This window comes from Rhinichthys klamathensis, unplaced genomic scaffold (genome assembly GCF_029890125.1).
Source record: "Rhinichthys klamathensis goyatoka isolate OS25496 unplaced genomic scaffold, OSU_Roscu_1.1 h1tg001124l_1, whole genome shotgun sequence".
NCBI lineage: Eukaryota > Metazoa > Chordata > Actinopteri > Cypriniformes > Leuciscidae > Rhinichthys > Rhinichthys klamathensis.
This window is the reverse complement of record NW_026607355.1, coordinates 122,921-135,406: the sequence shown is the minus strand read 5'-3', so window position 1 is coordinate 135,406 and position 12,486 is coordinate 122,921. Positions and strand designations below refer to the sequence as shown.

General features: G+C 41.9%; 1 protein-coding gene across 1 annotated transcript; it reads left to right on the top strand.

Moving 5' to 3' along the window:
• The first annotated feature begins 426 nt into the window (after window positions 1-426).
• On the top strand, window positions 427-11,389 carry ndnl2 (necdin-like 2). The gene is made up of 11 exons (XM_056244841.1): window positions 427-485; window positions 729-791; window positions 980-1,093; window positions 1,643-1,706; window positions 1,833-1,912; window positions 2,061-2,155; window positions 3,331-3,410; window positions 6,738-6,780; window positions 6,877-6,939; window positions 9,625-9,739; window positions 11,188-11,389. Exons 2-11 carry the CDS (start codon window positions 741-743, stop codon window positions 11,272-11,274), a joined length of 792 nt encoding a protein of 263 aa, XP_056100816.1. The 5' UTR covers window positions 427-485; window positions 729-740; the 3' UTR covers window positions 11,275-11,389.
• Window positions 11,390-12,486: the final 1,097 nt, after the last annotated feature.

Genomic DNA, 12,486 nt, shown 5'->3' with positions numbered 1-12,486 from the left:
AAATTTCCATTTTAATTTAATGTTTTGTTTTTGACTCGACACAAAGTTTATTTTCCACCCAGCCAGCTGTGTGTAAATTAAAATGTACAGTCGCCACCCGTACGCTATAAAACATAAAAATAAATAAAAAGTGAAGTAAATAAAAATGAGATTTATGAGTAAAAAAAAGTCAGAATTGTGAGATAAAAAGTTTTTTTATATTTATTTTTTTATTTTTTTTATGGGGAAACAAGCTTCCAAATCCAAACGACGAAGCAGCTTATTGCAAACCCAGACATAATTAATAAATAAATAAATAAATAAATAAATAAATAAATAAATAAATACATACATACATGGTGTGTATTATGTCGCTGGCGCTGTTGTCCAGTAGATGGCGGCGGTGTGACGAGGATCAGCTTCAGCTCACGCTCTATGGCAGCAGCAGCAGCAGAAGAAGAAGAAGAACCGGGAAACAAACTGCCCTGATAGAGCATCACTGACAGGTGAAAACTGCTTTAAACATCTTATCCTGTATTGTTATTATTATCATTATTATTTACGTCATTTATTCGAACATATGTAATATTAGTGGTTTATCTAATTGAATCTGTTGTTCCTGATGTTATAATCTTAACGCGTAACGTATTGAGTTTGTTACATCCAAGATGAGAGAGACACGGTAACGTTAACTTACATGGATTTATGTATTTTATTTATTTCTATTTGTGTGTGTGTGTGATACTCAGGGATCGATCGCCATGTCTCAGAGGAAGAAACCGGTTACAGCTTCTCAGAACAAAACTCAGAGAGTAAGAAATCACATTTACAAACGAGTTAAATAAACAAAATATTCTTGTTTTAAAACTGAGTAACTTAAATTCTGAATTTTGAGCGCTGCTTTGGTAAGAATTTCAAAACTTTTAAGAACAACACATTGTCAATGATTGTGTGTATTGTGTTGTATTGCTTGTGTGTGTGTGTGTGTGTGTGTGTGTAGCGCTCTCAGGCAACACTGAATGAAGATGAGGAGGAGGCGTCCTTCAGCCAGGTGACATCATCACAGGTGCAGAGGGCCCGAGAGAACTTCACACCGGACCAGATCGACCGCAAGGTGCTTCCTCACACTCATGTGTGGTGTTCTGCATGTGGCAGAGCTGGTCTGGTGACTGAAGAGCGGCTGTGTGTTCGAGCTGACTCTTCACTGACGGGTTCAGTAGATGAGCGTGTGTAGCAGTGGCAGAGAACATGAGCTCAACTGAGTTTCAATAAACACTGAACTTCCTAAACTCAAACGTTTTGAATGCCCCAAGAAATCAAAACAAAGTTTTCTGTCTTAATTTAGTTTGGTAAGTATGCTTACTTATTGATATGCTAGTGTGCTCCAAAACAACGAAAAGTTTCACATATTAGATACTGTATATGCAGATGTACAGTCTCTCTCGATAGAACAATATGGATCTTGCATTTTGATCATTCGGCACTTCAGATCTAATGAAATGCTCATTTAAAGCTGCATTCAGAGTTCAGTTCAGCTATACAGCCGCTCTGCAGAAACAGTGATGTCTTCATCAGCTCAGTGCTCATGCAACAGTGCCAGTGCCGTCAGATCAGTAATATTCAGTAATAGTTCATGTGAACGTTTCTCTGCTTCTGTGCCAAGGTGGCAGAGGTGGTCCAGTTCATCTTGATTAAAGACCAAAAGAAAATACCCATTCGAAGAGCAGGTTTGTCTTCTAGAGTCAGTGAATTACACTTCATTAGATCCCTATCATAGTACTGCATTACAGAGAAATAATTATTTATATTTAATACATATTCATTGTTTTCTGTCTTTTGACTGATTTCTGCAGACATTGGCAAACATGTGATAAAGGACTACAAACTCCTCTACACAGATATCATGAACCGTGTGTGTCGAACATTTGAGCAGGTACAGCGTGTGTATGTGTGTGTGTGTGTGTGTGTGTGTGTGTGTGTGAGAGAGAGATGCAGGTGTTGAACACCTCCACTGAAGGATCTTTATAGTGTGAATATGAGCAGAGCTGAACTGTGTGTGTGTGTGTGTGTGTGTGATGCAGGTGTTTGGACTAAAGCTGGTGGAGACTGATCCCAAAAATCACATTTATATCCTGATCAATAAGCTGGATCCCATTCAAGGAGAGCCTGTGAGTATGTAAGTAACACACAGACAGACACACACACACACACACACACTATGGATAAGCACTACTATAACACGTACAAGTATGTATTAGTCAAAAGAAAACAATATGTAGTAATGAAGGCTTCCATAATATGAAGATAGAAATGCAGTAAAATAGCACAAACTGAATCTTCGAGCGTATAGCATTACCCAGAGTTTAAGGATACCTTTGCATGACAACGATGTACTGAAAACTGAAACGTTTTTCCTTTGTTTGTGAACTGAAGAGAAAGTTGTCACAATGATCCCCATTCACACGGATCTACAAAAACAATTGAAACTGTGTGTTATTCATGTCAGGCCAGGAGTCTGCGATGTCACTGTGTAAACCACGGTTCGCCTGTAGTCTGAACATGTGCATGACCTCACCGTCTTCACAGATTCATGTTTCTGTAGTTTACATGGAGACGATTACTGTATCGCTTTCAAAACTTGCTCTTTGAAAGCTGTTTTCAAAAGTTTGTGTTGTCTGGCCCACAAAACGCCGCTGTCGTGTAAATGAACGAAATTAGCTAACACCTGACGTGCTTCTGTAGTAATTCAATTCTACTTACAAATTACTTTATTTTGTCAATCCGGGTTTAAGTCGAGTCACCTTTATCTCTACAGCGCTTTATTTCTACAACACAAAGCAGCTTTACAGAGATAACAGGGAAATACTGATTCAGTGATGCAAACAGAGCTCAGCTCTACAGCAGTCGTTATTCAGCTGAAGTGAGTTCAGTGTTGATTCAGTTCTGTTCACTAACTGTGTAAAGTTTATTTCAGCTATACAGCCGCTCTGCAGAAAACAGTGATGTCATCATCAGCTCAGCTCAGTGCTCATCCAATGGTGTCAGTGCCGTCAGATCAGTAATATTGATGGATGGGTATTAAGTTTAACAGCAGTGTGAGTGTGGCCCTTAGCAGGATGTTCATCTATCACTCAGGCCTGTTTCTCACACACACTGCGTGAGCAATAATGGGAATGTGACGATTCTGATCAGACTATCTCATTGAACTTTCTGTTGCCATGAAAATGTCTCATTACAGTATTGGATATAATAGACAGACAGACTTTGGACTGAAATATGAACCAGAAACAGTTTTGTGAGATCCACTCAAACACGTGTGCACTAGTCCAGCTGTTCCTTCTGTCCTCACAGGCGTTCTGTAAACCCGAAGAAGGGTCTGCTGTTTGTCATCCTCAGTGTCGTCTTCATGAAGGGTGGAGTCATCAAAGAGAGTGAGTGCTTCATCACACTACACCACTGCTGATCACTCACAGTCACACACACACTACACCACTGCTGATCACTCACAGTCACACACACTACACCACTGCTGATCACTCACAGTCACACACACACTACACCACTGCTGATCACTCACAGTCACACACACTACACCACTGCTGATCACTCACAGTCACACTACACTGCACCACTGCTGATCACTCACAGTCACACACACACTACACCACTGCTGATCACTCAGTCACACACACTACACCACTGCTGATCACTCACAGTCACACACACTACACCACTGCTGATCACTCACAGTCACACACACTACACCACTGCTGATCACTCACAGTCACACACACTACACCACTGCTGATCACTCACAGTCACACACACACTACACCACTGCTGATCACTCACAGTCACACACACACTACACCACTGCTGATCACTCACAGTCACACACACACTACACCACTGCTGATCACTCACAGTCACACACACTACACCACTGCTGATCACTCACAGTCACACACACTACACCACTGCTGATCACTCACACAGTCACACACACTACACCACTGCTGATCACTCACAGTCACACACACTACACCACTGCTGATCACTCACACAGTCACACACACTACACCGCTGCTGATCACTCACACAGTCACACACACTACACCACTGCTGATCACTCACAGTCACACACACACTACACCACTGCTGATCACTCAGTCACACACACTTCACCACTGCTGATCACTCACACAGTCACACTACACTACACCACTGCTGATCACTCACAGTCACACACACTACACTACACCACTGCTGATCCCTCACAGTCACACACACACACTACACCACTGCTGATCACTCACAGTCACACACACTACACCACTGCTGATCACTCACAGTCACACACACTACACCACTGCTGATCACTCACAGTCACACACACTACACCACTGCTGATCACTCACAGTCACACACACTACACCACTGCTGATCACTCAGTCACACACACTACACCACTGCTGATCACTCACACAGTCACACTACACTACACCACTGCTGATCACTCAGTCACACACACTACACCACTGCTGATCACTCACAGTCACACACACTACACCACTGCTGATCACTCACAGTCACACACACACTACACCACTGCTGATCACTCACACAGTCACACTACACTACACCACTGCTGATCACTCACAGTCACACACACACTACACCACTGCTGATCACTCACAGTCACACACACACTACACCACTGCTGATCACTCACAGTCACACACACACTACACCACTGCTGATCACTCACAGTCACACACACTACACCACTGCTGATCACTCACAGTCACACACACTACACCACTGCTGATCACTCACAGTCACACACACTACACCACTGCTGATCACTCACACAGTCACACACACTACACCACTGCTGATCACTCACAGTCACACACACCACACCACTGCTGATCACTCACACAGTCACACACACTACACCACTGCTGATCACTCACACAGTCACACACACTACACCGCTGCTGATCACTCACACAGTCACACACACTACACCACTGCTGATCACTCACAGTCACACTACACCACTGCTGATCACTCACACAGTCACACACACTACACCACTGCTGATCACTCAGTCACACACACACTACACCGCTGCTGATCACTCACAGTCACACACACTACACCACTGCTGATCACTCACAGTCACACACACTACACCACTGCTGATCACTCACAGTCACACACACACTACACCACTGCTGATCACTCACAGTCACACACACACTACACCACTGCTGATCACTCACAGTCACACACACTACACCACTGCTGATCACTCACAGTCACACACACTACACCACTGCTGATCACTCACAGTCACACACACTACACCACTGCTGATTACTCACAGTCACACACACTACACCACTGCTGATCACTCACAGTCACACACACTACACCACTGCTGATCACTCACAGTCACACACACACTACACCACTGCTGATCACTCACAGTCACACACACACTACACCACTGCTGATCACTCACAGTCACACACACACTACACCACTGCTGATCACTCACAGTCACACACACTGCACCACTGCTGATCACTCACAGTCACACACACTACACCACTGCTGATCACTCACAGTCACACACACTACACCACTGCTGATCACTCACACAGTCACACTACACTACACCACTGCTGATCACTCAGTCACACACACTACACCACTGCTGATCACTCACAGTCACACACACACTACACCACTGCTGATCACTCACACAGTCACACTACACTACACCACTGCTGATCACTCACACAGTCACACTACACTACACCACTGCTGATCACTCAGTCACACACACTACACCACTGCTGATCACTCACAGTCACACACACTACACCACTGCTGATCACTCACAGTCACACACACACTACACCACTGCTGATCACTCACAGTCACACACACACTACACCACTGCTGATCACTCACAGTCACACACACTACACCACTGCTGATCACTCACACAGTCACACACACTACACCACTGCTGATCACTCACACAGTCACACACACTACACCACTGCTGATCACTCACACAGTCACACACACACTACACCACTGCTGATCACTCACACAGTCACACACTACACCGCTGCTGATCACTCACACAGTCACACACACTACACCGCTGCTGATCACTCACAGTCACACACACTACACCACTGCTGATCACTCACACAGTCACACACACTACACCACTGCTGATCACTCACACAGTCACACACACACTACACCACTGCTGATCACTCACACAGTCACACACACTACACCGCTGCTGATCAGTCACACACACTACACCGCTGCTGATCACTCACACAGTCACACACACTACACCACTGCTGATCACTTTCTCATGTGTGTTCATGTGTGTTACACCACTGCTGATCATTTTCTCATGTGTGTTACACCACTGCTGATCACTTTCTCATGTGTGTTCATGTGTGTTACACCACTGATGATCATTTTCTCATGTGTGTTCATGTGTGTTACACCACTGATGATCATTTTCTCATGTGTGTTCATGTGTGTTACACCACTGCTGATCACTTTCTCATGTGTGTTCATGTGTGTTACACCACTGATGATCATTTTCTCATGTGTGTTCATGTGTGTTACACCACTGCTGATCACTTTCTCATGTGTGTTCATGTGTGTTACACCACTGCTGATCACTTTCTCATGTGTCTTCATGAATTCTGTAGATCTGGTGTGGAATACACTCAAGAAGCTGCGCGTGGATCCAGGGTTGGTGGACAAGATCCTTTTGGAATTTTTACCTTATTTTAATTTTACTGATTACCTTTTTTTCTTTTTTAATAAATCACTTGTGTCTCCTCACAGGGAGAAGCATGACGAGTTTGGTGATGTAAAGAAGGTGGTCACAGATGAGTTTGTACGGCAGAAGTAAGTGAATGTGTCTTTCTGCAACAAAATGATTGGCTTTCTTTAAATGGTGTGGTGTTTCCCAAGCCCTCACTTTCAATACTCATACACAGTGGAAAAGTGTCTATTAATGAGTACAGGGCCTGATGCCCCAGGGGCTGTGTTTGAGTCCCAGGTAAGGTGGTGTGTTCAGAGCCGCTGTTCCTCAGACCATGAACAGGTGGTTTATATCACACCATAGACAATAAAGGGGTCCAGCAGAATGAAGACAGAACAGATTCGTGATCTTCATCAGATGACTCCTGACATGCTTCTATGACTATAACCATAGTGGCATTGAGCGACTGTTTGGAGAGATTCCTATTCAAGAGGGACTGTTAATGAAATGGGTACATTAGATAGAGCCTAGTGGGTAATGGTTAGAGCAATAGTTCACTTAGAAATGAAAATCCTGTTATCATTTACTCGCCCTCAAGTTGTTCCAACCCTGTACGAGTTTCTTTCTTCTGCTGAACACAAAGGAAGATGTTTTGAAGAATGTGGGTAACCAGACAGTTGATGAGAATAAAATACTATGGGAGTCTATGGGGTCCATCAACTGTCTGGCAGAGATGGGGACTCGAGTTTGAGACTCGGACTCGAGTGCGACTTAAGTCCCACACACAGTGACTTCAGACTCGACTTGAGACTCGTCCTCGAAAGACTTCAGACTCGACTCGGACTCGAGCTGCGGGACTCGTGAACAATGTTTATTTTTAGGAAACGTCTGATGAGCTCGCTGTTATCCCCCTCCCTCCGTTACCTATAACCTGCCTACGTAACCACGTACTACGTGGCCTATTGCTGGCAGCGCGCGCGCGACCACACATGAGAGGATTAACAAACAAAAAGTTCGACTGCACCGGCCGCTGCTGTGCCATTCATCGTTAGCTTTGGGTTCAAAAACTTCAAACAAGACGCGCTCAAAAGAAGCGCTCAATGCAAAATATGCAGTATCACGATAAAAGATTCTGGCTCAACTAACTTACATCTAATTTTATCAGGCGTCTGAAAACGCACCCTGATAGGTGAGTAAACATGTTTAGCTCAGCATTGACCATCTACCGTTAGCTTGCTTATTGCTTTAGCTACCTAACGTTACGGGAGGTTAACTCCGATTGTCTTCCTTATGAAATATGAATGAGCGTTTGTTTAATTGCCAACCTTGTGGTGGTCGATTAACGTAATGTTAATCATTTACGTGCCGCTGGCTGCCCGTTGTCTACAAACAGGTTACAGGATTATTGTTGTTTATGTAACGTTACAGTTTCATTTAGTTATAACGTTACACTGGTTTGAGAGTCTGGGATGTGTTGACTTACAGTATAACGTTAAGCTATGATTAGTTGCATAGGCAGTGCAGCCAGAAGAAGCCAGAAATGTTTTGTGGCCCATACCTAGTGTGTTAAGAGAAGAGAAGGTTAACCAGTCTGATCTCACCCTTTGGATTTTATTTCTAAACATTTTGTTCTTAAGTTACATGCCATAAGTTGATCAGTTGCTTCACATTTACACTAAAGATTTTGAGCATTTGAATGTTTTGGAAGTGCACTGTAGTGTTAATTTCATTTGGACGCAATAGTTTATTTGCATTTAGCTACACTGATGTTTTGCACTAAATAGGAGTGTGTCAATTTTAGTATTGTGAGTTATATCATTTTCTATATTTGGTCTTATGTCTTGGTATGTTCAAGCTACAAGGCAAAATAAAGAAATTAACAAAGTAAAGCATTCTTGGTGTTTTTGTCATGTTGCAATAGCCTGTTTACACTGATTATATACCAAAATCAAAGCTGATACTGTATGCTAATAGATAAAGGAGTCATAATAACATATGGTACCACTTTATTTTGATAGTCCACTTTATACATTCGACTAACTATAAGTAACTTTGTAGCTGCATGTCAACTAACTCTCATTAGAGTATTAGTAGGCTTAATATCTGCTAATTATGTATTATAATATCTTATTTTGTTGGTTCCCCAAAAGATATTCTACTGACTATAAGTAACTTGGCAACTACAAGTCAACTTGTTCTCCAAACCCGAACCCACATCATAACCTGGCAGTCTACTACAGTCTACTAATACTCTAATGAGAGTTAGTTGACATGTAGTTGAAAATGTACATGGTTAGTAAAATGTCTAAAGTGGACTATCGAAATAAAGTGTAACCTAACATATTACATGCTTCGAATTCCTTATATAAAGTTATGCAGTGTTCTAAGCAACCTGGATGGGTCGCTGTACGTGATGCAACACTTATAACCACAAGAGACTTGAGACTTGACTTGGACTCTAGCTCAGAGACTTGAGACTTGACTTGGACTCTAGCTCAGAGACTTGAGACTTGACTTGGACTCTAGCTCAGAGACTTGAGACTTGACTTGGACTCTAGCTCAGAGACTTGTGAGCATCTCTGCTGTCTGGTTACCCACATTCTTCAAAGCATCTTCCTTTGTGTTCAGCAGAAGAAAGACACTCGTACAGGTTTGAAGGAACAGCTTGAGGGCGAGTAAATGATGCCAGAGTATTCATTTCTAACTCTTCCTTTAAAGCCCTTTTCTGACAACACAAGGGCTGAAGCTTGACCGCTGTTCACATTGAGGCACATCTACAGGTCATGTTAGCAGAACTAGTTTTCATCTTCATGTCACGTGTGCTCCAGGTATTTGGAGTATGTGAAGATTCCTCACACGGAGCCGGTGGAGTTTGAGTTTCGCTGGGGTCTGCGTGCGGAGAAGGAGGTGTCCAAGCTCAAGATGCTGGAGTTCGTTGGAGAGGTGTGTGCAGTTTCACTGATGTAACGTGTGCAGAGAGTTCCTCAGGCAGGGAATCGGATGTAAAATGGGGCATCTATCACTATAATTTGACCACAATATTATTGTTGATCATTTTTGAGAGGGCCACTTTAGATTAATTTTGAAAATGGGCAGGGCTTAAGCCATATTCATTTCATTAGAGGTGCACTGATAAATCTTTTTTATTTTACAAAAAAACTACTTTGTAGGTTCACATCCAGTAATTTTGGCCACACCCACCCTTGTTTAATATTAAAAAACCAGGGGTTTTCAAAGAGTGGGCGCGCGAGGAGTAGGGCTATATATCCTGGCAACAAGTGGCAATCTATAGAGATTTTATTAAATTCTTCATAAGCGCAGTATGTTAATGTACTCGTGCAGTGCAGGACTGCTTAAAGTTACTGACACGCTAGAGTAGTTGTAGGCGCGCACTTGTCCTATTTTTAAATCCTTGGTTTTGACATGTTTTTTTTTTTTTTCTTAAATGGATTAAAAATAAAATGCAATGTCCATACCTTTAAAAAAAAAGTTGGATATTCTGATCCATTTGTTGTCCATCAAATCCATTGAAGTCCATCCCGTGATGGACATGGGTGAATGAGGAACTAAAGGGCGGAACATGCTCGATAAGTTATTAAGATTGCAGTAAACCTTGCAGGAGAAGTGAATTCAGTGCCCACGTGCTGACAGGCAGCTTTCTGTGCGACACACACTCAAGTGTGGCAGAAAGACGCTGTGTGTGAACCTTAATGAGTTCTGTGGCTTATTGCGCTTGAATGGTGAAATACACATATTTGAAATGTTCAGCACCTATTTATCAATCACCATTACACCCTCCCTTTCTTGCCTTCTGTAAGTCTGCAATCTCTTTTTTATCTCAATCTTTTAATTACAACGCTCTCCCCTAATGTGCACCTTTGATAAATACAAGCAAAACACAGTCATCTATATAGATTTTTCCCCATGGATAACTTTTTTTTTTTTCTCACAGTTTGTCATTTAAATACTATACATAATATATATATATAATATACCCTATATAATTATATATACCTAACCCTAATACCACCACTCTGCCTTGTAATAAATTAAACTTAATAAACCATGACCTCTCTTTTTCAAATGTCTTGTCCCAACTGTTACATTTTGGTCTTTTTCACCCCTGTTGTGTTTGCATCCATTGTCTATTAGCTAGTAAACAGACTAAAAGCACATTGCTTTGCACATGGCCTTTAAAAGAAGCTTTTTTTCTTTTAAATAATTTCAGTTTTGCTGATGTATGGCCCTGACATGTTCTTGGCAAGGATTTACCCTTAAAATGACTGTTGGTGATTTCTTCATGAGTGTAATGCCTTGCAGCTGAACACATGTATCTGAATGAAGAGCGTAACCGTGCTGTGGCGTGTGTGTGTGTGTGTGTGCTCCGGCAGCTGTTTGAGCAGGATCCTCAGAGCTGGACTCAGCAGTTCAGAGAGGCCAGCGCTGTGGACACCAGCAGCCAGAGGACGTCATCATAACCAGCCTTCACTGAGACATCACTCTACAAACACAGCACTTATGTGCACTCAACTGCTTTAAGTGTTCGATTTCTTTGTATTTTTGTAAACAAATAAAGTTATTTTCCAATTCTCTCATTTACTGCGTTCCCAGTGTCTGGTGTGGTTTACGACACACACACACACACACACGTAAGTCTGCAGTGTGGCCAGAAGTAAAGAAACACCTTTACACTCAACCGCTTATTCCATCAAGCCATCCCACAGATCACTGCTTCCAATACACTGACAACTGTGCTGCCACGAGTCAGTTTTGATGACACTGCAATATTTATAAAATGTTAAAATAGCAATAATGAAAAATTAGTACACCTAAATGTGATTAGGTGTACACCTCAAGAAAGATGAGAAGAAAATCAGCACGAAGCTTTCTCTAGAGTGAGTGAGGTTTCCATCTCTGCGTTTAAGACGACATATTCACTGGCTTCAGTTTATATTTAAATGTATTTATTTTAAATATCTACGGATTTCAACAATATTTTTGAACAAAAATAACAATTGGTAAAAGCTTTTATGTGTAAAGCCCCAATAGACTGGATTAATTTCCCTGCAGATATTCGATCTATTACATCATTTTGGATGTTTAAACAAACATGAACTCATTTTGCGTTGGACTGTACATGCTATCATTGAAGGTGACACTTTATTTTTATATTGGATGTTTATTTATAATTAGATTCAATGATACAGAAACTTTGTTGTACATTTAGTAGTTGTTATTTCAACTTTGGTGTTATTTGTCAATTATTGTTTGTGTTTTGTTGTTTGTTGATGTATTGTTAATTTGTGTTTTGTTGTGTGTTTGATATAGTGACTGTTACACTGTGGTGGGACCCCTGGAAAACGAGATGGGTCATCTCAAGGGGTTAATCCTAATAAATCAATTTCTCTACGATCTGCAGATGTACAGCAGAGTTCTGGTAATAAAGTTATGAGATATATCTTGTGATGGGACCATATAAATACTCCAGAAAAGACGAAGCCATGAAGTGGCAGTGGCATAACTAGAACTTCTTGTCTTGCATTAATACTTTAGGGATATACCATACCTAAAGCAGTTCCACAAAATATGTATATTCTCTTTATGTATGTTTGAGAGAAGGACCACAGGCGCTAAGGAGGCTGTATTCTCGGTCAGTACCAGGTCAGTACACACACAGGAAGAGGCAGGGA

What these genes read in the sequence shown, in the direction of transcription:
- ndnl2 (XM_056244841.1), top strand. Translation starts at nt 741, where the DNA reads ATGTCTCAGAGGAAGAAACCGGTTACAGCTTCTCAGAACAAAACTCAG. An exon ending in CTCAGAACAAAACTCAGAGA is followed by an intron (nt 792 to 979) that starts GTAAGAAATCAC and finishes GTGTGTGTGTAG; the next exon opens with CGCTCTCAGGCAACACTGAA. An exon ending in GGGTGGAGTCATCAAAGAGA is followed by an intron (nt 3,411 to 6,737) that starts GTGAGTGCTTCA and finishes TGAATTCTGTAG; the next exon opens with ATCTGGTGTGGAATACACTC.